Here is a 27693-nt window from a genome sequence, read left to right as displayed (position 1 = left end):
CAAGATCAATTTGATTTAATTTGTTTTAGAAACAACACTGCATGAGATATTTAGGCTTTTTTCAGAGAATGTATTTTTAACATGTGTATTTTGTCTTACTGTACTGACAGAGTTTTTATAGTCAAAACAAGTGAAACAATCTACCAGTGCTGAAGAAGTAATCCAAAGTATTTAGATTACATTACTGACCTTGAGTAATCTAACGAAATATGTTACAAATGACATTTTACAGCATGTATTCTGTAATCTGTAGTGGAATACATTTCAAAAGTAACCCTCCCAACCCTGTATATAGACAGGTGTGTGCTTTTCCAAATCATGTCCAATCAAATGAATTTGACACAGGTGGACTCCAATCAAAGTGTAGAAACATCTCAAAGATGATCCAGAGAAATGGGATGCACGAGCTAAATTTCAAGTGTCATAGCAAAGGATCTGAATACTTATGTCAATGTGATATTTCATTTTTTTCTTTTTAATAAATTTGCAAAGTTATCAAAAATCTGGTTTTTGCTTCATCATCATGAGGTATGGAGTGTAGATTGATGTGAAAAAAAATGAAGGGGTCTGAATACTTTCTGAATGCACTGTATTATCAGTTATTTCATACAAGAGAAGAAAACAGTATAGTTACTAACACTTTATTCACAATTCGGCAAAACAGAGAAGTTGAACAACCTAATAGTTACAGTGAATTGTGGAATCTGTGACAAAAATCACATCTAAATAATAGAGCACTGTATTTATAATTAGCAGACATCCATCAGGGAACAGCGTGGAGGATTTCCATTTATTTGATTGATTGGAAGACTTTGTGGGCCACCTGAAGTAAAAATGATATAGATGTTAACAGCCAGTTATAATGAAAAAACATATATATAATATAAAGAAATAATATTTTAAAGGTAGGTCAATTCTGTCATTATTTACTTACTTCCAGGTCAGTGAGATTAATTAACTACTCTGACTTGTGTTTTTGATTCACAAAAAAAAATAAAATAAAAAAAAATAAAAAACACAGGCTGATAAGAGTCATTCGTTCAGTAATCTGACTATTTGGTTGCACTGTTTTGCGCTATAGATTCAAAAGAACCGGCTAATAAGTGTTCTTTGTTTTGGAAATCAGACTACACAGGTCATGCTGTAGATTAAAAAAAGGTTCATAAGAGTCATTCGACTCTACACTGGTCATGCTGCGTTTTTTACGTTGTAGATTCAAAAGAACCGGCTCATAAGAGTCATTTGTTCGGGAATTGAACTACACTTTTTAACGCTGTAGATACAGTAGGGGGCAGCATTACCGCTGAAAAGCGCAGCAGGAAACACTGTCGGAGTATTTTAATACGGTGCTCTGTCCACACTGGAGGAAAAATGCTCGTTCAGAAACCGTTAACAGAACCAAAAATCATTCAAATTTGGTACATCTTAAAAATGGAACCAGTCCCCGGTTCCCAACCTCAGTCAAAACGAATAAAGTATTTCAGTCTAATTTATGGTTTCAGAAGACTTAGAATATAGTGCACAAGTTGTATGGACTACTTTTGTTGTGTTTTTTGTTTGTTTGTTTTTTGCCCCTTTTAACTTAAATTCAATTTTTGTTTTTCACAGAAAACAATTACTGTGTACAGGTTAAAAACAACATGAAAGTGAGTAAATAAAGACAGAATGAACTATTCCTTTAAGTTAGGTGCACTGGTGACAGTTTTTCATGAGATTCTGTATATCCTTCTATTGTATGAGTGCTATTCAAAGTGTTAAAATACACCTACTACAGGATCTTTCCCCTTTTGACCTAACCTGAGGTTAAAGGTCTCGTTAAACACCCTTTGCGGGATTCAAACCTATAACCTTTCAGTTACCATCCTTGGATTTTAACCACTAGGTTCACAAGCAACATCACTCACACAGTGGTCTCGAGCATGCAGGAAGTCAAAGAGCTCCTCTGTGCAATCTTCAGCTGTCTCTGAACGCGAGCCCACCCGTGCGTCGCAAGTCTCGAGCCGCTCGCGGGCGTGAACGCAATGCTCCGACTGCACGCACTTCTGCCTCACGGCCTCTAAAGGGTCCTACATTGGAAACAACAATACTGCACAATATTAATTCTGTCATTTTACTGCACACAAAATATTGCACTATTTGCACCATTTATGCTTTTTTTTTTTTTTTTTGGTGCAAATTATTTATTGAACATCTTTTTATATATCTTTACCTTAAACTCTTATTTGTAGTTACTCACTGAAAGGCAAATATTGCAATTTAATTTATGTACTTTTTTATTTTTCATTACAAATTACATATATACATAAACATATGCTATATTATTTGATAATACTTAATGCACTAATCAATAGCAACAAGCAGTGTTGGGTGTAATGCATTACTAAGTAATTCATTACAGTAATTAAATTACTTTTTCATTAAAAAGTAAGGGATTACTCTTAATTTTTCAGTAATTTAATTACAGTTACTTCTGATGTAATTGTGTTAAATACTGTATAGACTCTAGAACAATTCTATATAAAACAATAGTGAATTTAAAATAGAAATGTAACATCTAATGTTAAAATGTATGTTTTCTAATTTAACGCTGCCCCTTTAAATTCTTTGGCCAGTTCATGAATAATTTATTTGATTTTATATGATTTATTTGACAGAATTAAAAGAACAGTTTCATGTCTATCATTGTATTTTTCATCTGGTCAAGGTTGATAAGGGTTTTAGAAAGTAATTAGTAAAAAGTAATGCAATTTTCAGACAGAGTAATTAGTACAGTAATCTAATTACACTGTAGAAGATGTAATTAGTAGTTAGTAATTAATTACTTTAGATTAACTTACCCAACACTGCCATCAAGTACATACAGTAGATGACAAATACTAATAATAAGTTATTACATTTATAATATATTATTTATTAATAATAAATATAAGTAGATTATTACAGGGTCAGTCTGGAGAAAACCTGAGGTTGTATTTCTTGATCAAGGACACACAGTTACCAGAACATACAAAACAACACGCTGTAATGTTGTGCATTTGATTAATATGTTTAATCTGATTTAATTTGAACAGAATGTGTGAATATATGTTCTTCTCAATAATATATGTAAAACACTAACCACCATATCTTCCTCTTCCTCCTCCTCTTGTTCCTCCTCCTGAACATAACACAGCATTTACAGGACAATGAGTGTTTACATATGTAAGACAAAGGCAAAATCACATAATATTCAACAGTTTATATAAGAGTCAGGTTTGGCCACATTAACCATAAACGTTTCGACCTGACGCGTCCACTTTACCCCCTAAATCACATTTAAGCTTCTCAGTAAACCTCGACATGCGATCATACCTCATCTGGTTCTCCGTTCATTATCATTTTGTCCTCGAAAACCATGATTTCAGCGAAGTTTTCCTGAAATGACCCACTATCCACTAATGTAAGCACCGATGGAGGACAGCGTGACACTTTCCGGAAGTGGTTCAAGATGTTCATGCAAGAGACTGTCCACTTTGGCGAACTTCCGACTCAGTGTTTGGTCCACTTGAGCGGTAAATAAAAGTGTGTCATGTTCTGCCATCATCGATATATGTATATAATTGTCTATATGAGTATAACACTGAATTATATGCAGATTTATATCATATTAAATATCGTTTTCATCATATTAAATACTGCAAGAATTGGAGGGCATTACATTTTAAACGCTTTACTGTCCTCTACTGACTTGGAGGACCCTTTTCACAGACTGTGATGACGCGTTTCCGCCTTTTATAGCGCTGTAAATCTAGCGAACTTTTTTATATTTGTAATTTTTAAATTATTAAGGGTAAGTTTTTAACGTTATAATATGTATCATATTACCCTGGAATAAGTAAAAAAAAAAAATAATAATATTTATCCCAGCTGGGATGAGGTTTCTCATACAGTTGCTGGGGGAGTGACAGACAATTTGGCTTCTTTACCTCTTTTGACTGCTGTAATCCAGCGCTCTCTATTTTCTTCTGTTTGGAAAGCTGTGAAATCGTAATAGTGGCTTTTTCTTCCCCTTTTGCTGTTGGAGCAAACGGGTAAGTAAAAATTATATTTGCTGTTGTCTCCCAGGTTACCCTGCTATCGTTTACTTTCGCCTTCCAAACCCGGATATGTGAAAAGGGTCCATAAAAAGACGAGTATACAACGTTTAATTAACTGCTTCGTGTTGGACTCCACTGCTACGTGTCTCTGAGTGATGACAACTAATAGCAGCCGGTGCCAGCCAAACATCACTTCAGTCTATTACGATGGACTTCAGAGGATGAACTGATGCCTACTCCAACCATAAGGCATGGGATTCATCATATGCCACTGCCTGAACCTTGGACTTCAGGATAGACCTCACCGAAATTACCGGCCGGTTGAACTGCGATGCACCTCACTGATCTCTGCCTGCATCACCTCAGTCTAATGATTGACTACACTCTTATAATGGAATACATAGACTATCAATTAATTGCCAACAAAACCCTTCATCAGTCAACTAACAAAGGACAATTGCATCTATGTGAACTTCTCCAGTTAATCCAGGATGAACTTCAAAGACATTAGACATTAATCTTATAGTTCATACAAAATATCTGTTTAAACACTGACCCTTAAAAGGAATAGTTCACCCAAAAATGAACATTTGCTGATAATTTACTCACCCTCAGGCCATCCAAGATGTATCTGAGTTTCTTTCTTCATCAAAACAGAATTTAAGACTTTTAGGATTTCATTTCAGGCCTCCTCCTCTAAACAATGCAAGTGAATGTCCTCCATTTTTTGACGGTCCAAAATGCATATTTAGGGTGTGATGAAAGAAATAAAAGCTGTAATAAATCATTCTCTGTGTTATTATTCTGACATTTCACATTCTTAAAATAAAGTAGTGATCCTAACTGACCCAAGACAGGGAATGTTTTCTATGATTAAATGTCAGGAATTGTGAAAAACTGAGTTTAAATGTATTTGGCTAAGATGTATGTAAACTTCTGACTTCAACTGTATGTAACTGAAAAAGAAAAATTAGATGAACACTTTATGTGTGTAATACATTGCAAAAGAGACCATGTATACGTGGAGGAGGGGCCAGGAACAGAAAACATTTCTCATTTGGCATTTTTCATATTGTGCCAAAAGTATGTAGCACACATTTAAGTGCTTATCTTGATCACTTTATCTTGGCTTTATGCCAAGCTAAAATGCTATTTCTAGCCATTTTACATGCACATGTTACCAGCACGATCATATGTTTTTATGAAGAAAATTCACATTGGATCATAATTTCTTTTTTTCTAGTAAGACCTTTGATATTAGGGCAAAAAATCATATACTTGATAATAATTTTTGTATTGTTTTCCTGTAAAAATATCTAAAAATCCTTAAAACAAGATCAGTTTGATTGATCTTGTTTTAGAAACAACACTGCATAACATATTTCGGTTTTTCAGAGAATGTATTTTTAACATGTGTATATTGTCTTACTGTACTGGCAGAGTTTTTATAGTCAAAACAAGTGAAAAAATCTACCAGTGCTGAAGAAGTAATCCAAAGTATTTAGAATACATTACTGACCTTGAGTAATCTAACGAAATATGTTACAAATGACATTTTACAGCATGTATTCTGTAATCAGTAGTGAAATACATTTCAAAAGTAACCCTCCCAATCCTGTTAATAATGTATTCCTGGTGAACAACTACACTACCCATGATCCACTAGAGAAAGAGCCGCCAATCAGAGAATCGTGGCCAACAAAGCCCGCCAAACAAGTTAAGCAGCGACCGCCCACTTCCATGATGAACGGCGCAATCAAGTCATTCTCCCTACAGACACCCTCAAAAGACTTGTATACAGTGTTGGATAAGTAACTTAAAAAGAGTAATCCACTACAAACTACTAATTATTTCCTCTAAAGTTGTAATCAGATTACAAACTAATTACTTCATTGAAAAAGTAATCACATTACTAATTACTTTACCTCTACGTTACTTTCTAAAACACATTTCCACTCAACAAATTCAAAATAATCTTTCTTGTTCATTGTAACACACAAGTCATACACTCAGCACCTCACATTTCTCCTTCACAATGACTCGTTACGGGGCTGTAATTCATGTATTCTACATAAATAACATATTAGAAATAAGTGTAACTGTGACCTGGGTAGCTCAGTGAGTATTGACGCTGACTACCACCCGTGGAGTCACGAGTTAGAGTCCAGGGCGTGTTGAGTGACTCCAGCCAGGTCTCCTAAGCAACCAAATTGGCCTGGTTGTTAGGGAGGGTAGTGTCACATGGAGTATCCTCCTCGTGGTTGCGATTAGTGGTTCTCGCTCTCAATGGGGCGTGTGGTAAGTTGTGCGTGGATCACGGAGGGTAGCATGAGCCTCCACATGCTGTGTGATGCGTGGATTGACGGTCTCAGAAGTGGAGGCAACTGAGACTTGTCCTCCACCACCCGGATTGAGGTGAGTAACCGCGACGCCACGAGGACCTACTAAGTAGTGGGAATTGGGCATTCCAAATTGGGAGAAAAGAGGATTAAAAAACAAGAAAAAAAAAATAATAAGCATAACCCTAGAATGTACTTGAAAGTAATTACATTAAAGTCAGTAACTGTAATCTGATTACAATAATTTAAAATGTAATGCATTACACTACCTTTTTTGACTATTAAGTAATTAGATTACAATAATTACTTTGTAATTGGATTACACCCAACACTGCATATATATTTACAATATTTAGCTGTAAACCTAAAAGATATTGTTTCTATACTAATAATCAACGATAGTTTGATATATTTCCATCGTTTTTTATTCGATTACGTCATGCGCAGTGTTTCATGGGATTGTAGTTCGTATCCTCGCGATAGTTGGTAAGTATACAGTCTTGTGTGGTTTTGTCTGATTTTCAAATAATTTTTTGCTTCAAATCAAAGTTTGTAATGTTGTGATTCACATCGGAGCTGTTTGGTTTGGTTCACTGATTTATGATTTTATTAAAAGCCTATGGAAAAAATGAATGGGGATAAATACTTCCGGAACCCAGACAGCTGAAAAGGGGGGCGGGCACTGTTGTTATTTTGAGCGGAGCTGGTTGGCTCTCCTCAGAGAGCGTCTCTGGCGCAACCATCCGACAGGTAATTTGCTGCGTTTCGTTTGGAAGGCTGCGTCCACAGGAGGTCGCATACATCATCGAGGCTGTCTCGTTTCAGAAAAGCGAGTAGGACACTTCGAATGCGACCTTCTTTCACAGGAATTCGGAGGATGTATGAGGTGTATCCTTCGTGGGCTTCAACGGAAACGTCTAAAAAAAAAAATGACGCCAATTTAACCGTAAATATGATGTTCAAACGCAAGGAATGTTCATTCCCAAGTTGAAGTACCTCAGTAAATGGGTGCAGAGAATATAATATGTATCATTATATTAATATAGAATTAAAATAAAGTATTAGACTAAAAGTACACCTGTAAAATCTATTTTCTTTTCTCTTTACATCATTATAACTCTCCTAAAATGTACCTCACACATTCCCTTCTAAAGGGACTTTGCTCCCTTCTCACTTGAAGCATTGGCGCTTGTTAAAGAGTGGCGTGTTGTCATAGCAACCATGTTACGTTCCGTTTCCGTTTGTCCTTGGAAGGCCGTCTCGTTTAAACGATACTTGTTTAAAGGAGGACACTCGGTATACTGCAGCCTTCAAAGGACACGTCCTACTTAGCACGCAGCCTTCGAAACGAGACACAGTGTGTGCTTTATTTGTTTCCTTCTTCCAAAGTGCTTAAAGATCAACCAGCAGTGGATTCACGAACATTGGCATCCTGAGTGCGGAGTGTCAGGACACATTGAACTCGGTTGCAAAGAGTAGCAGTTATGGAGAGAATTAATCTGCAGCAACTTCTTTCAGACATGCAGACTAACTGGACATCGATATTTGCAGCCGCAGCTTGTGGTGGAGGTGCATTTGTTCTCTTCGTGAAATGGACAAATAAGCAGAAGATTAAGAAGAAAATACTGAACGCACGGAAAAGACGAGACCAATCCTTTCAAAAAGCCGAACAAGCTGTGCAACAATTTAAAGTGACGGTAAAGAAACGTGCACCTGTGTTTGTAATACACTATGGATGGATAATAAGGGTTTTATTAATAGGAATGTCATTTTTGAAAATCAATGCAAATCATGAGAACTGTTCTCTTGGGCTAAAACAGGGTTCCCTAAAACCTGGAAAAGTTAAAGAACATTTTAAAATTGTGATTTCCAGCCCTGGAAATGTATTTAAATGTCTTTCTATTGTTCCTATTATACTCCGTTTAAAATATAAAGGCTGGAAATTGTTGTTTTTAACAGTAATATGAGTTTAATTTGGAATGACTGGAAAAGTCATGGAAATTCAGCTGGTATAGTGTCTGATGATCTCAGTGCGAGTTTTAAAATATATAGAAGTAATAATATATAATATGTAATGTGCAGTGTTGGGTGTAATGCATTACTAAGTAATTAATTATTGTAATTAAATTAGTTTTTAATTGAAAAACAAAGTAATGGATTACTCTTCATTTTTCAGTAATTTAATTACAGTTACTTCTGATGTAATTGTGTTAAATACTGTAGAGATTATAGGACAATTCTATATACAGTTGTGCTCAAAAGTTTGCATACCCTGTCAGAAATACAGCACAATACGACGATACTTGAACAAAAATGAGCTGCATGGTCGAGTTGCCAGAAAGAAGCCTTTACTGCACCAATGCCACAAAAAAAGCCCGGTTACAATATGCCCGACAACACCTTGACATGCCTCACAGCTTCTGGCACACTGTAATTTGGAGTGATGAGATCAAAATAGAGCTTTATGGTCACAACCACAAGCGCTATAAGTATTGTGCTCCTTGAAACAACCACACCGTCTTTTTCCAGAGCAGCCTGTATTTCTCCTGAGGTTACCTGTGGGGTTTTCTTTGTATCCCGAACAATTCTTCTGGCAGTTGTGGCTGAAATCTTTCTTAGTCTACCTGACCTTGGCTTGGTATCAAGAGATCCCCGAATTTTCCACTTCTTAATAAGTGATTGAACAGTACTGACTGACATTTTCAAGGCTTTGGATATCTTTTTATATCCTTTTCCATCTTTATAAAGTTCTATTACCTTGTTACGCAGGTCTTTTGACAGTTCTTTTCTGCTCCCCATGGCTCAGTATCTAGCCTGCTCAGTGCATCCACGTGAGAGCTAACAAACTCATTGACTATTTATACACAGACACTAATTGCAATTTAAAAAGCCACAGGTGTGGGAAATTAACCTTTAATTGCCATTTAAACCTGTGTGTGTCACCTTGTGTGTCTGTAACAAGGCCAAACATTCAAGGGTGTGTAAACTTTTGATCAGGGCCATTTGGGTGATTTCTGTTATCATTATGATTTAAAAAGGAGCCAAACAACTATGTGATAATAAATGGCTTCATATGATCACTATCCTTAAATAAAAGACATATATTTGTCATATTTTCAAAATCAATGCCAAAATTTCACAATTTCTGCCAGGGTATGCAAACTTTTGAGCACAACTGTAAAACAATAGTGCATTTAAAATCGAAATGTAACATCTAATGTTAAAATGTATGTTTTCTAATTTAACGCTGCCCCTTTAAATTATTTGGTCAGTTCATGGATAATTTATTTGATTTTATATGATTTATTTGACAGAATTAAAAGAACAGTTTCATGTTTGTCCTTGTATTTTTCATCTGGTCAAGGTTGATAAGGGTTTTAGAAAGTAATTAGTAAAAAGTAATGCAATTTTCAGACAGAGTAATTAGTACAGTAATCTAATTACACTGTAGAAGATGTTACTAACTACTAATTAATTATTTTTTTTTATTGTAATTTACCCAACACTGGTAATGTGCCACATAGAAAATATAATATTCAAAATCTAAATTAATCTTGGAAATAAACAGATTCTGCTCTATTTCTAATTTATGACACTGACCATGTTAAAGGCATATTCTGTGTTAAATACAAGCTACATTCAATCAACAGCATTTGTGGCTTAATGTTGATTACCGCAAAAATGAATTTCGACTCGCCCCTCATTTATTACAAGAACAACAAAAAAAGCGGTTACAGTAAGGCTCTTACAATGGAAGACAATGGGGCCAGTCCATAAACAATAAAAAACACATTGTTTCAAAACTGTATCCACAAGATGTAAACATTATACATGTTAACATGATTTTAGTGCGATAAAACCACTTACTAACCTTTTCCCTGTAAAGTTATGTCCAATAACAGGATTACAGTTTTGTTGTCATGACAACGAAGTTGTAATATTGGACATAACTTTACATAGATAAGGTTAGTAAGCGACTTTATCACACTACAATCATGTTAACATGTATAATGTTTATGTCCGGTAGCTATACTTTTGAAACAGTATGTATTTTAATGTTTATGGGCTGGCCCCATTGACTTCCATTGTAAGTGCCTTACTTTAACCGTGATTTATTTTTATTTTTTTTAAATAAAGAAGTGACGAGTTGCAAATGCTTCTAAATGAACTAATGCTCATTGGAACATTCTCATCATGCTGGATAACATAAATGATCAGGTTTTGTTCATATTAGCTTGACTGCATGTTGTCATTAAAGCATTAAAGATAGCTCAATACTAAGAAATTCATGTTAATTTTACAATTCAACTTTTCATTCAGATTTGCTATGCTTAAACTGTATTTTATAATTATTTTTTGATATTATTTAATTATAAAAGATTGCAACGTTTTCATTAGTGGACTGTATATTACTATATATAAATATAAGAATATCTGATGTTTTTCTCTTGCATCTTTCCAGAACCCTGGCTTTGATAAGAGCTCCATAGTCTCTTTGTCTTTGCCTGAACTCATTCAGAATCTGAAGGAAGGATCCCTACAGCCAGATGCTGTGCTTCATGCATTTATGGAAAAGGTTGTGACTTATCATTTTTCTTTCGGTAACCCTGCATATAACTGTTTAGGGCCTGTTTTAGAGGTCTGCAGTTGACATTGACCAATGTGAAATTACCCTCTTGACCCATCTTGTGCAACCTTTTCTAGAAACCATTTAGTTTAGTAGTGCTTTTCAAATGATTTACTTCAATAACCAGATTTTGTATTAGAAGTAGTGTGGAAACTCAACATAGTACCAAAAAGTAAACAACATGTCTAATGTTTGACTTCAAAGGCTTTGGAGGTAAACAGTAAACTGAACTGCAACACTGGTATGCTGATGGACTCTGTAGATCACCTGAAGGATGTCAACACGCAGAAGAAAGGGCTTCTATATGGAGTACCAATCAGCATCAAGGACAACATCGGATATAAGGTGGATATAAAAGAGCGGAGGCGGGTGTGAAGTATTTAGATGGGTAAAGGGAGGCGGGGCGGACTGGCCATAGGGAGAACCAGGACTTTTCCCAGTGGGCAGACCGCGAAACGGGGCCGAACACCGATTTCTCTTTCCAGTCCGCCCCTGAAGAGAGGTGATTTCCTTTCCTGTTTAGTGTATATAACTTCCTGTTTGTATAAACAGGGTCATGACTCTACATGTGGCGTGTTGTGTAAGTTGGATCAGCCTGCGGTTATGGACAGTGTGGTCGTTGCGGTGCTGAAGAGGCAGGGTGCGATCCCGTTCGTCAAAACTAATGTGCCACAGGGTCTTCTCAAGTGAGTAAACAATCCACACCATTCCTGGACACAAAATTAGTACAAAACCACACGGATTTGATGTCAAAAAGTGCAAAACATCAATTTTTGTCTTGTTCTCTAGTAAAAATATCAAAACATCTTTAAAACAGGATAAATGTACTCGAGAAACAACATTCTGAAAGACTTGTTTTCAGGGAATGTATCTTGAAATATAGCTGTAAGCAGCAATTAACGGGGTTCAAGCATTTAAGACGTATGTAAATATGTAAAGTACATATGTAAAGGATATTAAGTATTAAGACTTTCTGTAAACACCTACAATAGAGATGAATTGACATCAGTTTTAGAACCATTACGTTGAGGACCCTAGAGATATGGTCTTTTTAACAATCCTGACTGTTTAGGGCCACCTATAGTCCGATCTCAACCAAATTTTGCACACTTCTTCAGAATCACATGCTGCATATGTGTAAAAATTATGAAAATTTGACATTGTTTAGGATTTATAGGCTTTTGGGTAAACAAGAACATGCCCATGTTTTTAAATTACCCTGTTATAACCGCTTCCTGGTGGCCATTTTTTTATTTTAGTTTTTTCAAATTTTGCACAGACCTCTTGGGTCAAGAGTCAAATAGGCCCACCATGTTTTTTTCCGATCGACCTTTGTTAACCTTGTCTAATAGCTGCTGAAAGTTGATTGGTGGAAGGCGGCCATGTTTTTCAGGATATGCGACTCTCCTTATAGAAATTGATAACACCTTGAACAAAGATACTGCCTGTGAAATTTCAAGTCGTTCGGCCAATGGTTCCATTGTTAGAGCTTTTTTTGGTTTGTCATTGTTTTAGCGCCACCATGAGGCAGTGGTGACTGTTATAGCGCCACCTATTGTTCGATCTCAACCACATTTTGCACCCTTCTCCAAAATCACGTTGCAAATGTGTAAAAAAACAAATTATGAAAATTAAATAGTTTAGAATTTATAGGCTTGTCGAATGAAAACCTAGGACTAGTTTGCAAAAGTAGGTTTTTTGAATAATCGAAAATTTTTAATCAGCGATTTGATTGAAACCAATGGTTCTTCAAAGCTGTTTAGAATGTGGAGGTCCATCATATGATATGAATAACTTGTGTCTGTGTGAAACAAAGCAGAATATACTGTACAACCATTTACACGCTTGTAAAACGCCATAGCGCCTCCCTATGGCCTTTTTTTCCCTTCAAATTTTGCACAGACCTCTTGGACCAAGAGTCAAATAGACCCACCATGTTTTGTTCCAATTGGCCTTTTTTTTTCATGTAACCTCAGATTAACCCCGTACATAAGTATGCCAAATTTGGAGAAGATATCTCATTCCATTCAAGAGTTATAACAATTTAAGTAAAAGTGGCCACACTAACTTTGTATGTTTTTTCGTACTGTTGCGACGATAAATCGAAAGTTCAAACTTTTTTTTGATAATTATTGATATTGTGACTCCAGAGAATATTTTTGCACTGGTTTGTTTCTGATCGGGTGAATGGCCAAGAACTAGTTAGAAAAAGTAGGTTTAGCAAAAAATCCAATATGGCGGAAAATTAAATTGGTAGTATATGATAGAAGGCACTTGAGTCTGTGACAAACAGCCCAAAATGTGTGATTTTTCTTGTTTTTTTCACTGTGGCAAACCCCTTTGGCGATTGGGGCGAGTCCATGCGTATGTGTAGCCAGCCGGAGTACTACCATTCCTCAAAGTTTCATGCTAATTTTCAATGCAAATGTTTTGAGGCCTTATTTTGTTATTTTAAGTAACATAAATGCAGAAGTGGTGGTTATCTCTGAAAAGTTCAAGATTCTAAACTTTTGAATGATATCTCATATGCCTGACTTATATATACAGATACTTTAAACTTTTTCAGGATATAGCGCCACCCTGTGGTTTACGGGGTTAAATATGAAAATAATACATGTGAAATGAATTTTTCTCTTACAACTGCAATGGTCATGTAAAAAATATCATGATTATTTACTGGTGCTTATACCGTAGGGCTGTAACGATACACAAAATCCATGGTTCGTTTCACACCTCAATTTTTGAGCCACGGTTCGGTTCATACCTCGATATGTTTTTTTTTTTTTTTTTTTTGGGGTGGGGGGGGCGATTCCAGACTCAGCCATTGAACCTGCGGGGTTCTCCATGCACCGAGCGGACAGAGCGAAAGACCTCTCAGGTAAAAGCAGAGGTGGTGGTGTATGTTTTATGATCAACAAATCCTGGTGTGATCAGAGGAACGTACATTCTATCAAGTCTTTCTGCTCTCCTGATCTGGAATTTCTCATGCTACAGTGTCGACCATTCTGGCTACCGAGGGAATTCACAGCGGTCATTATCACTGCTGTGTACATCCCGCCACAAGCCGACACAGACCGGGCACTCAAGGAACTGTATGGGATTATAAGTGAGCAGGAAACCGCGCACCCTGAGGCCGCGTTCATTGTGGCCGGGGACTTTAATAAAGCCAGTTTCAAATCAGTCGCACCTAAATACCACCAGCACATTAGTTTCAACACACGAGGGGACCGGGTTTTGGACCATTGCTACTCTCCCTTCCGGGATGGCTACAAATCCCTCCCCCGCCCACCATTTGGCAGATCGGACCACTCTTCCATTCTGCTTCTGCCCGCTTACAGGCAGAAACTGAAACAGGAAGCACCCACCCTCAGAACGATCCAGTGCTGGTCGGACCAATCAGACTCTATGCTACAAGACTGTTTTGATCACACTGGGAGATGTTCCGTTCCGCCTCTGATGACGACATCGAGGTTTACGCTAATAGCATAATGTGTTTCATCAAAAAGTGCATGGAGGACGTCGTTCTGACCAGAAAACCACGGATCTATCCGAACCAGAAGCCATGGATAAATAGCGATGTTCGCGCGGCACTTAATGTGCGGACCTCTGCTTTCAATTCCGGGAACGCGGAGGAGCATAAACAAGCCAGTTATGCCCTCCGAAAAACAGCAAAACGCCAGTACAGGAACAAGATTGAAGGACAGTTTAACACCACCAACTCTAGAAGCATGTGGCAGGGAATTAACATCATCACGGACTTTAAAGGGAATAAAAACTCCGCCATGAACACCGCCGCCTCTCTCCCGGATGAGCTAAATACTTTTTATGCTCATTTTGAGGGAAATAACACCGCCCTCGCGGAGAGAGCTCTCGCAGCCGAAGCTACAGAGGTTAGTTCGCTCTCCGTCTCTGTAGCAGATGTAACACAATCCTTCCGACAGGTGAATATCCGCAAAGCCGCGGGCCCAGAAGGCATTCCGGGCCGCGTCATCAGAGCGTGTGCGAACCAGCTGGCTGGTGTTTTTACAGACATTTTCAACCTTTCCCTCTCTTTGTCTGTAGTCCCCACATACTTTAAAACATCCACTATTGTGCCTGTTCCAAAGCAATCAAAAATAACTTGCTTAAATGACTGGCGTCCTGTTGCTCTGACCCCCATCATCAGCAAATGCTTTGAGAGACTAATCAGAGATTACATCTGCTCTGTGCTGCCTCTCTCTCTTGACCCGCTGCAGTTTGCTTACCGCAACAACCACTCCACTGATGATGCCATTGCATCTACAATACACACTGCTCTCTCCCACCTGGAAAAAAAGAACACTTATGTGAGAATGTTGTTTGTAGACTACAGCTCAGCATTCAACATCATAGTGCCCTCCAAGCTAGATGAGAAACTCCGGCTCTGGGCTTAAACAGCTCGCTGTGCAGCTGGATCCTGGATTTCCTGTCAAGCAGATGCCAGGTGGTTAGAATAGGCAGCAACATCTCCTCGTCACTGACCCTCAACACTGGAGCCCCGCAGGGCTGTGTTCTCAGCCCACTCCTGTATTCCCTGTACACACTGTGTGGCAACACATAGCTCCAATGCCATCATTAAGTTTGCTGATGACACGACGGTGGTAGGTCTGATCACTGACAATGATGAAACAGCCTACAGAGAGGAGGTGCACACTCTGACACACTGGTGTCAGGAGTCAACCGCTCCCTCAACATCAGTAAGACAAAGGAGCTTGTGGTAGACTTCAGAAGAAGAGACAGAGAACACAGTCCCATCACCATCAATGGAGCACCAGTGGAGAGAGTCAGCAGCTTCAAGTTCCTGGGTGTCCACATCACTGAGGAACTCACATGGTCCAACACTGAAGTTGTTGTGAACAAGGCTCATCAGCGCCTCTTAGTCCTGAGATGGCTGAGGAAGTTTGGAATGAACCGCCACATCCTCACACGGTTCTACACCTGCACTGTAGAGAGCATCCTGACTGGCTGCATCTCAGCCTGGTACGGCAATAGCACCGTCCACAACTGCAAAGCACTGCAAAGGGTGGTGCGAACTGCTACCATCAGGCAGGCGGTATCGCAGCATCAGGACCCGCACCAGCCGACTCCATGATAGCTTCTTCTCCCAAGCAATCAGACTTTTGAACTCTTGATCTCCCACGATCAAAATACATCAGCACTGCACTTTATTACTCTTACTCTTATATCTCACACCGGACTCTCATAAATTATATTATTATTATATTATATTCTCTCTTAACAAGTTACTATCAACCGACAGCCTGAATGTCAATACAGTACAATACAGCCTACTGTACATTCTATATATACTACTATATATACTTTTTTTTATTTTTATTGAATAATGTGTATCTATATTGTGTGTATTGTATACTGTACATTGTATGTTATTATTTGTATATTGTGTTGTGTGTAATTATGTGTATATTAGATTTTAAATTGTGTTGTAAATCTGATGTTTATTGTAAATTGGTATATGTCTCATCACTGTCACGACTGCTATATTGATCGGAACTGCACCCAAGAATTTCACACACCATTGCACTTGTGTATATGGCTGTGTGACAATAAATGTGATTTGATTTGGTTTGATTTGAAGACACTCTATTAGCATAACATAAATATATATAAATAAATAAAAATTTCCAACATTCTTTTGAATGTCCATGTACTAAAATAAAATATTTGATGCCATGAGTGTACCTTCATTTACTATTACTATTATTTTGAATGTCCATGGAAAATGATGCAATGTGATAACAATTTTACCTGGTTGCAAAAAGTAGTCCGTTAATTTACCTGATGAACTTTCACCTTTTGCTGACCCTTTATCTTCCCAGAGCTAATGTGTGCTTCTAAATCACTTGCACCTTTATTAGCAACTGACATATAAGTGCCAGCTTTACATGTCATACATTATGCTTCCCACGGATCTCGACCTGGACGAAAGCATGGGAATTTTTTTGTGCAAATCTTCTGTAAATTTGCACTTTCGTTTGGGCATTGTTTCCACTCAGCTGTCATTTACTGCTACTGTCAAGCAACAGTTTGATGCCTAACACAACAGCGCTTCACGTGTTCATGGAGAGATTGACAGGCAGGAATTTGGCCAATAGTTGCTGCAAGCCTCTTATAATCGACCAATTGGTGTGCAAGAAGGCAAGACTTACAAAGACGGGTTAAAGCAATGCAAATATGTGCTTCACACACAATGAAATATTACACCAGATGCACATCATAATGCAACTAAAGCCCGGACATTTTTGTAAATTTAGAAATCCCGGCCGGACGCTTTTTTAAGGTCCAAAAAAGAGGACATGTCCAGGAAAAAGAGGACGTATGGTCACCCTAATTTTATTGTAGTGTGTGTAAAGAGCTCAAGGGGCTGCATCTGTAACTGATGGCAGGCTGCTGGGGTTGGAGAGGGGCATGTGTCGCGGATCGGTCTTCTCGAACCACGACATGGGATCGTGGATGTTTGTATCACGATTTCGGTTGTGGTTCGCGTATCGTTACAGCCCTATTAAACTGTGAAATTTGCCAAATTACCACAAACGGTACGGTGACAAGGTAGACCAAATAATAACAAACTGTGGAAAAGTGGAACAATGGGTGATAGTCAATATATTTTGGAAAAATGCAATTTACTTGGAATGTTAATGATAATAACATGGAAATTTCAATGGAAATTTCTTCATAGAATTTCTATCCAAGTAAAAGTCATGGTTCTAAAATTAACTAGTACTGTTTCTAGAATTAGTTGGGTCCGATGAAACATTTTGAATTCTGTCCTACATATCTTTACAATGATCTCCTCTACAACTCTGTTCTCTCTATGTTTACATGCATCTGTTAAACGTGATGGCATTCTGATGTTATGCACAGAAATTTCGTGGATTTTCTCTGTGCTTCACATGATTATATGAGTGCAGCCATTGTGTAAGATCATGTGTACCGAGCTTGACCTTGTCAACATAAAACCTTTATACAGTCTGAAAAACAAATGTATTAGTGGTTTAACATCAGTCATAAACCCTCGGATGATATCAAACACCTTTATCTCCACAATCATTCAACTTTTATGAGAGGTTAAAGTTGATTACCACATTGTTCACCTCTCTAAGAAAGAGACAGTCCTTCAATATAGTGTAGTGCTAAGGAAAATTTTGAATTTAAGAACTGGCTCTCTTTCAAGGATTTGAATTGAATTTGACCCAAAGGATGTTGGATAGAGCACAACAGTTTGGTTCTGGAAGTAAAAATCCCTTTCATTTTCACCATAGGGGAATTTATTGAACTTATAAACCTTTTTAAAAAACAGACCTACAGTGAGCTCTGAGGTTCTGTTGAAGACATCAGCATTATTTCAACTTCATTAAAAAAAGTTTAATAGCAGAATTTGAGTCTCCTTACACTCTTACATTGCTCATATATTGCTCATATATGTAATTATTTTGATATAAACATAAAATATATTGTATAAAAAGTAGTTATATAGCTGTATATTGTGAATGGTTTTATATTTTTCAATGGTTTTAATTTGATTACGTCCAGGGCTAGCCTGTCCTATAGGCAATATAGGCGGCCGCCTAAAGGCCGATTTATACTTCTGCATCAAACCTATGCCATAGGCTACGCATAGCTATGTTGTAGACTGAATGCACCTCTTCAGTAATGTAACTGCGCATCGCTTTCGACGCAGACCACAACAACTGTGATTGGTGCACTTTGTAACTAGAGACCGCCCCTCAGGATGATAACAATGATATCTAAAGTAACGTCACATTTTATCCTAGATTATTTTAATATCATTGCATCGTATCACATTGTATTTGAACTTGGGACCATTAAACCAGTTGTCTCAATCGGGAGCATCTGCTGTTGTATGTTCTGTTTGTGTTTCATGAAGTTACAAGCGAATTGCGACAAAAGATATATAGTATTTACAGCAGATAAACCCTAAAATCTTTTTTTCTTTGGGGTTTTACTTGATGATAATTTGATAAGTGTGTGAAATAAAATGTGTTGTATTATACTCGCAAACTTTCCGATCTGCACGATGATTTGACCATATGTTTGACAGTATTGTGTACAGTAAATAATAAGATTTCATAAGTTATGGAACTGGAAGACTTCTAATTTGTCAGCAAATTAAAAAGCACCTGGTAAGAGTTGGTTATATTGCCTATATGCATTGTAAAGTCTTTAAAACGACTTTAAATTTAGTGTTCGCCAAGCAAGTAGTTATTAATTAATTGGATGATTTATTTTTACGCCATAAGTATGGCAAAATATGTATTTATTATTATTTAAGCGACTCAAGAGCAAGCATACAGTATTTTTCTCATTTATTTGCTCCCTGCAATACAGGCAACTTGTATAATAAATAATATGTACCTGCATTTCAACATGTTCACATTCTTTGAACTCGTTTTTTACTGCTACAATAATTTAATAAATACTTTTGAATCCACGAATTACATTGCTTTTGTTTATTTATGAATGTATAATTAGCATTTTGGCTGTGTAATTGCAGAACGGCGCAGACACCAACGCGAAACTATAAATGCAAACCAACGCTTTCGCCACTACGCCGTAGGCTCTGTATTTATACTCATTTATACTTCTGCATGAAGTATAAATGAGAAAAAGTGCATTGATCATGAAAATTTCATAAAATTATTGGTAATTGGTAACACTACAGTATGGTTGTATTTGTTAAAGCTGCATTAAAATTTCAATCAATTCACATCAGTTTTGTTCGGCACTGCTCTGAAGATAAAAAACTCTCCTATTTACATATTTTGAACGAAATAATTTTACACTTATTGCACTTTTCTGACACCACATCAAAGTGCTTTTACATAAAGAACAGGGGATTCAATCACCTCAATCACTTCCAGTTTATTTTAATTTGATTATTCAAGTGTTTTATCTATTATTAATGTTTGTATTGCACTACACTTATCAATTTAAGAAGTGAAACTCGTGAAACGGCTGATACGAGTTCAATGGAAGACTTTATTATTTTTATATTATATTGTACAGCCTCAGTTAATAATGCAAGTGAATCGTAATACTACAATAGTACATCTATGCAATGCACACAATAAAACTAGAAACGTAAAACCAGCATTCAGTAATGATGGGGATGAAATATACTTTATTAAACATGATTGGATTGGCCCGGTTGCTAGGGAGGGTAGAGTCACATGGGGTAACCTCCTCGTGGTCACTATAATGTGGTTCTCGCTCTCAGTGGGGCGCGTGGTGAGTTGTATGACAGGATGCTCATTTTTTGACCGCGTGTAATAAATGATTCAAAGATGCAATTCACACAAAACACTTAAATTAATCTTCTATGATGAACATGTTTTCAGTTACTGAGTTCAAAGTCATTTGTATTTTTTTTGTATTTTTTTTTTCTGGGGCTTAAAATAAAAAATGTCTTATGGTGTAACCGTCTGGAGATATGTGACAAAAGTCATAAAACAGAGCAGATCTCTTTAGACCCACAAGACTGAGTAAAGATTTAAAAACAAATCATTATTTTGTCATATCATTAAATATCAATATTTTGATGAAAAGGCACATTTAGTTCAGGTCATTTGGTGTAACCATGAGAAAACTTCATGATATTTGTAAAAAATATTTTTCACCTTGAAACTTTTTGAAATGAATGATTACATTGTGTACACTCTCATGTATTCAAGGTGCAAGGAAACTATTTTAATATCTTTTACTTTATGGTTGCACCACATGACATATTTAAAGTCAAATTAAAAATTACATTTTTTTTGTACAAAATGCTATAAATGTTTTTCGAACAATATGAAACAACATGAACTCAAATATTACATGTCTACAAACTTGACGTGTTTTAAACCAGATTTTTAAAATATTTCAAATTTCTATCTCCTTGGGAAACCTTATTTATCAATGACCTCGGGGTAAGGCAAGGACATTGTTTTGAACACAGATTTTTTTATGTACTCAATCAATTATGGCATTTCGTAAATTTGTAATCAACAAAATCTTCCGTAGTGCAACATTATCTACATTAGGTTACATGAACTTACAATGAACATTACCCGTAATTATCTTGGTTAATGTACATTTCTACATATACTAATGCATTTTTAACATTAAAAGTTGTATATGTTAACATTAATTAATGCAATATGAACCAACATGAACAAACAATGAACAATTGTATTTTTATAAATTAACATTAACCAAATTTATTTTAAATGAGCCCCTTTTCTCCCAATTTGGAATGCCCAATTCCCACTACTTAGTAGGTCCTCGTGGTGGCGCGGTTACTCACCTCAATCCGGGTGGTGGAGGACAAGTCTCAGTTGCCTCCGCTTCTGAGACAGTCAGTCCGCGCATCTTATCACGTGGCTCGTTGTGCATGACACCGCGGAGACTCCCAGCATGTGGAGGCTCATGCTACTCTCCGCGATCCACGCACAACTCACCACGCGCCCCATTGAGAGCGAGAACCACTAATCGTGACCACGAGAAGGTTACCCCATGTGACTCTACCCTCCCTAGCAACCGGGCCAATTTGGTTGCTTAGGAGACCTGGCTGGAGTCACTCAGCACGCCCTGGATTCAAACTCGCGACTCCAGGGGTGGTAGTCAGCGTCAATACTCGCTGAGCTACCCAGGCCCCCAAATTAACCAAAATTAATAAATGCCGTAAAATGATATTTTTCATTTTTAGTTTATGAAACTTAATAAATAGAACCTTATTGTAAAGTGTTACCATGTAATTATTATAATCGCAGTTTTCATGACCTCCTATGAATTGATACACTAGTTTATTTTCACTTCTAAAAAATAACTGGAACAGCATCTAAAATACACACTTTCCCTTCTGCATTCATGTGCAGTTTAATCTAACGTGTTCATGTGGAATAAAAGTTCTTGGACGTGTTATTTGTCATCTACCGAGCTATAGAGTGCTTAATATTGAGTGCTTTCTCTTAAAAATATATATATTTTCAAAACATTCACTATGTTTGCAGTGTTTTTGTGGATGTTTTAAAGTTATGACAATATTCACACAGTTGGAGCTCATTTTCATGATTTTGCCTAGGGCCTCACAACGACGTTAAGTACAGTCTTGTACCTTTTGTCTTTTTCTTCGATTTTCAAATATATCTGGCTTCAAATCAAAGTAGAGTTAGACCGATATATATCGGTTTTACTGATTAATTGGTGCCAGTAGTTGCTTTTTTGGAACTATCGGTTATCGGCAAAATCGTTGCTGATAGTTGCCGATAGGTTTTCCTTCATTTCAAAATAAGAGTCCCTGGTGTGTTTCGGGCTTGTTTATACTTAAAAGTCCTGCGTTATGCACTACATCTTATTTTTTCTGGTTATTATTGGGATTTTAGTTGAAAAAAAACTGCATATGGGATTTTCATTTTGGACTCTTTGCCTTTACCCGCCTAAAGTTTTTAAACTCGATTTAAAGAATGTCAAAAACATTCTTTCTTATTCTGTTGCTCTCATGCCCTTTCATGCACAGGAGATCAACGGTAAGTGAACAATTTCACTAAATAATATATTCGATTTCAGTTTGTTTCTCTCAAAACCTTATCGTATGCTTTCATAACAAATAATTTATTAGACTTCTGAATTATAATTTTGTGTTCTTTTGAAGCTTGAAGAGGTGGTCATCATAAACTGCCATTGTGACATCACTGAACACAATATTTTTTCACAATTTCTCCCTTTGTGTTAAGAAAAAGAAAGAAAGTCATACAGGGTTATAACAACACAGGGGTGAGTAAACAATGATTGAATTTTACTTTTTGGGTGAACTATCCCTTTAAGAATTTTTTTAAAGAAAATATGTATGGGACAAATAGTTCTAGAGCCAAGACAGCTTATAAAAGTGAGCGGGCACTATTGCGCTCTTGAACTTTAACTTTAATTGAATTGGCCACGCTCCACAGAATGTTGAAACAGAGAGACAGCAAGAGGAATTTACTCAATCGTAATTCATAGAAATTCAACAAAATTACACTGCTTTAGGTTGTTTGGCTCCATTTTGACGACTGAGGTAAATTAATGTACACTAAACTACACTACAGCAAAATCTGGGTTACAGTGAGTCACTTTTTTTAGAGGGTTTAAAGGCAGAAATGTGAAGCTTATAATTTTATAAAAGCACTTGCAGTAAATCTTCTGTTAAACCTCATGTGTTATTTGAGCTGTAAAGTTGTTTAAATTGTCATTTTTTACAATCCTTTTAAGGTTTTAGGATTTATTGACATTACATCATCATGGCAAAGAAGTTGTAAAATTGTCTATAACTTTACACAGAAAAGGTCAGTAAGTGATTTTATCACACTAAAATCATTTTTACATGCACATCCTTTATGTCTTGTGGCTAAACTTTTGAAACAGTATTTTAATGTTCAAAATTTGCCCCCATTCACTTCCATTGTAAGTGCCTCACTAGAACCTCGATTTTTGCTTTTTTTTTAAAGAAAAGGAGGGTCGAGTCAAAATGTATTTTTGTGGTAATTAATATTATGCTACAAATGCTGTTGATTGAGCTTAACTTGTATTGAACCGGAAAATTCCTTTAAGATTTTTTCTGTGAGTTGGTTGTTTTCTTTTACTTCCTGTTCATCTGATATTTGTTTTCTTATGTGGTCCAGCCCATGTTGACTCGTCGTCAAGTTACTCTCCTTAACTTTACCTACCATTGAGACATTTTCATTTGGTTCAATTGGAACCAACCCAAACCTCCTGTGTTTGTTTCTTCTGCAGTTATGACTGCAGTAACCCCATTTATGGGCAAAGCCGGAACCCCATTAATCTTCAGAAGACCTGTGGCGGTTCATCCGGAGGGGAGGCCGCTCTGATTGGTGGAGGCGGGTCCATCCTGGGCCTTGGTACTGACATTGGCGGGAGTATTCGCATCCCATCAGCCTTCTGTGGGATCTGTGGATTTAAGCCCACATCAAACAGGATAAGGTTATTATGCATCTTTGATCTCATTTGTGTTTGAATATATATGAGGAAATGTTTTAACATTAAAAGTTTATAGTTTTAACAATATAATGTTTGTTACAGTGATTGTTTCATTCTATAAAAACAATTGCTTTTTCCATTATATATTTTTTTATTATATATAGTTTTTGTTTTTTCTGGAAAACCAACAAAAAAAAAATATTCAATAATGTGATGGGGTGTGTGAAATATGCAAAAAATTACATAGCGATATCCTTGAAATGTTTGGTCGATAACGATATACACTCACTGAGCACTTTATTAGGAACACCTGTACGCCTGCTTATTCACACGATTATCTAATCAACCAATCGTGTGGAACCTATTTTCAGCCTACATCCCTCTACTCTATTTTTATATGTTGCTCGATGTTCTTGTGCACTAGATGGACGCTTTTGGAGCATTTTACTTTGGTTGCGTCGTGTCTCACTATTTTTTAGCACCTCTTGTCATAAACACTGTGTTGTTAGGACGATGTGCTATGTTAAATGTTAATAAGTAAAAAAAAAAAAAAGCAACGGCATAAACAGGGAGCTAGACCCAAAGGTATTCGACATATCAGTCACAGTCATTGCATATTGCAGCATTGGCATCTTCCACCCCAGTTATGCACATCTAACCAATACTGGTAATCTTCCACCCCCGATACATCTTGAAAATAGATTTGAACCATTAATGAATGTGAAGGAAGAAACCCCAAATGTGATCGGGCTTAGATCACAACAGCCAGCAGCTAACACGACAGCTGGCAGGCGCTCAAGGTCGAGTAGGCAGTGGCATTCAGCTGAGACCAAGCCGAGCCCAGCACTCTGATAGTGGGGGACTCCGTTATCAGAAACATTGGTAGCGGGGCAACTACCACTTGCTGGAGTTTCTGAGATAAATAAGGAACTTCTGAACATTCTAATGAACCATGAGACTGTGAATCGAGTTATTATACATGTGGGGAAAAATGATATTCAGAAAGAGTAGTCAGAACTCCTTAAGAGGGATTTCAATGATCTCTTTGAAACACTTGGGTGATTGAAAGTTCAGTTGTTCATCAGTGGACCACTCCCAGCCCGAGGAACAAATATGTTTTCTCGGTTGCTAAGTCTAAACACTTGGCTGCACAAAACCTGCAACATGAGAGGACTGAACTACATTGATAATTTCAATCTTTTCTGGAGTTGAAGAGAACTGTTTAAATCAGATGGCCTTCTCCCAAACAAACTGGGTGCAAAAGTGCTAAAGGACAATATCTACTTCTCCCTCCTTCATCCATCTGCAATACGCACAAATCCATTCAACCTGGATGTCACACAACACTACTGCAGTGTCTGGATGACCACAGCATCGCACTTCAGCACCAGGATGGACATTTGATCAACAAATCTCACAATAACACAGCGAAGACACAACAACATGGGGCTGAGCCCCACACACAGAGAATACTGCAGTCAGACTGTGATGACTTAAAACTGCTCCAAGGTACAGGACCCAAGGACGATTTCTGGGAAAAAAGCCAAGGGAGCCAAGATAACAACAACATACATCAGCCTCCAGAAACACCAGAGCCACAGTCTCCGTCACCACACACCTTCTCCCTCTCGTCAACATCCCCACTCCTGAGCTTCTCTGAGAAAATGGAGGAACTAGTGTATGCTGGTAGAAAGCTCTCCCACTCCATTGCTGCGAGCCCCCAGATACAAACCAAAATATGGCGGGACCCTCTACCACCAAAGCCTGCAGGCCCAGCTCACCCTCCCTTTGAGAGAGCTCTCCAGCCACTGCCACAACGCAAGGGTACATCTCGTCCTCTTGCTCTTGATGAACAACAAACAACTGATAACAGCTCTAATTGATGTGTATCGGGTCCCCAATACGGTAGCAGCAACACTCACAAATGTTTACAGAACAAGGGGGAACCCACTGTGCCAGTAGCTTTTTCAATATCTGTTATGTTAAGTGATAGGAAGACTAAGGCTTTCTCAATACATATGGCAAACCAATCTAATCTGTTGCATAATAGACATAAATCCAACATTACTGTGGGGCCAAAAACAGATACTGTCAAGTTAGCACTTTTAAACATCCGCTCACTAAAGAACAAGTCGTTTCTAGTCAATGACCTCATCACCACAAACAACCTGGACTTTATGTTTCTAAATGAGACTTGGTTAGATAACAGCTGCAGTACAACAGTCCTCAATGAATCAGCATCTCCAAACTTTACTTTTATGAGTGTCTGCAGAGCTGTTAGGAGAGGTGGAGGATTAGAGGCAATATTTAAAGATGTCTTTCAATGCAAGCAAAATATTCTAATACAACTTTGCCAAATACATTTAAACTCAGTTTTTCACAATTCCTGACATTTAATCACAGAAAATATTCCCTGTCTTTGGTCAGGTAGGATCACTACTTTATTTTAAGAATGTGAAATGTCAGAATAATAGTAGAGAGAATGATTTATTTCAGCTTTTATTTCTTTCATCACATTCCCAGTGGGTCAGAAGTTTACATACACTTTGTTAGTATTTGGTAGCATTGCCTTTAAATTGTTTAACTTGGGTCAAATGTTTTGGGTAGCCTTCCACAAACTTCTCACAATAAGTTGCTGGAATTTTGGCCCATTCCTCCAGACAGAACTGGTGTAACTGAGTCAGGTTTGTAGGCCTTCTTGCCCGCACACGCTTTTTCAGTTCTGCCCACAAATGTTCTATCAGATTGAGGTCAGGGCTTTGTGATGGCCACTCCAATACCTTGACTTTGTTTTCCTTAAGCCATTTTGCCACAACTTTGGAGGTATGCTTGGGGTCATTGTCCATTTGGAAGACCCATTTGCGACCAAGCTTTAACTTCCTGGCTGATGTCTTGAGATTTTGCTTCAATATATCCACATAATTTTCCTTCCTCTTAATGGCATCTATTTTGTGAAGTCCACCAGTCCCTCCTGCAGCAAAGCACCCCCACAATATGATGCTGCCACCCCCATGCTTCACGGCTGGGATGGTGTTCTTCGGCTTGCAAGCCTCACCCTTTTCCCCCCAAACATAACCGAGGTCATTATGGCCAAACAGTTCGATTTTTGTTTCATTAGACCAGAGGACATTTCTACAAAAAAGTAAGATCTTTGTCCCCATGTGCACTTGCAAACTGTAGTCTGGCTTTTTTATGGTGGTTTTGGAGCAGTGGCTTCTTCCTTGCTGAGCAGCCTTTCAGGTTATGTCGATATAGGACTCATTTTACTGTGGATATAGATACTTGTCTACCTGTTTCCTCCAGCATCTTCACAAGGTCCTTTGCTATAGTTCTGGGATTGATTTGCACTTTTTGCACCAAACTACGTTCATCTCTAGGAGGCAGAATGCATCTCCTTCCTGAGCAGTATGATGGCTGCATGGTCCCATGGTGTTTATACTTATGTACTATTGTCTGTACAGATGAGCATGGTACCTTCAGGCATTTGGAAATTGCTCCCAAGGATGAACCAGACTTGTGGAGGTCCACAATATTTTTTTCTGAGGTCTTAGCTGATTTTTTTTATTTTTATTTTCCCATGATATCAAGAAAAGAGACACTGAGTTTGAAGGTAGGCCTTAAAATACATCCACAGGTA

The 27693-nt window shown here is 37.5% G+C and overlaps 2 protein-coding genes across 2 annotated transcripts in view; one reads left to right on the top strand and one right to left on the bottom strand.

The window, feature by feature from the left end:
* Nucleotides 1-625: 625 nt before the first annotated feature.
* LOC127445919 (cytochrome b-c1 complex subunit 6, mitochondrial-like) lies at nt 626-3510 on the bottom strand. The gene is made up of 4 exons (XM_051706404.1): nt 3352-3510; nt 3119-3157; nt 1905-2066; nt 626-823 (listed from the first exon to the last, which is right to left on the bottom strand). The coding sequence occupies exons 1-4, from the start codon at nt 3493-3495 to the stop codon at nt 791-793; spliced, it is 378 nt and encodes a 125-aa protein (XP_051562364.1). The 5' UTR covers nt 3496-3510; the 3' UTR covers nt 626-790.
* A 3793-nt stretch (nt 3511-7303) lies between these two features.
* Nucleotides 7304-27693, top strand: part of LOC127445902 (fatty-acid amide hydrolase 1-like) — a 35601-nt gene continuing 15211 nt past the window's right edge. Inside the window, exons 1-5 of the mRNA XM_051706377.1 lie at nt 7304-8112; nt 10878-10991; nt 11247-11387; nt 11595-11728; nt 23853-24059. Of these exons, the coding sequence (XP_051562337.1) occupies nt 7900-8112; nt 10878-10991; nt 11247-11387; nt 11595-11728; nt 23853-24059 (809 nt within the window). The 5' untranslated portion in view covers nt 7304-7899. The remainder of the gene's footprint in view (nt 8113-10877; nt 10992-11246; nt 11388-11594; nt 11729-23852; nt 24060-27693) is intronic.

The sequence above is a fragment of the Myxocyprinus asiaticus genome, chromosome 9, assembly GCF_019703515.2.
Source record: "Myxocyprinus asiaticus isolate MX2 ecotype Aquarium Trade chromosome 9, UBuf_Myxa_2, whole genome shotgun sequence".
Lineage (NCBI taxonomy): Eukaryota > Metazoa > Chordata > Actinopteri > Cypriniformes > Catostomidae > Myxocyprinus > Myxocyprinus asiaticus.
The sequence above is the reverse complement of the archived record's forward strand: the minus strand, read 5'-3'. Positions and strand labels throughout refer to the sequence as shown.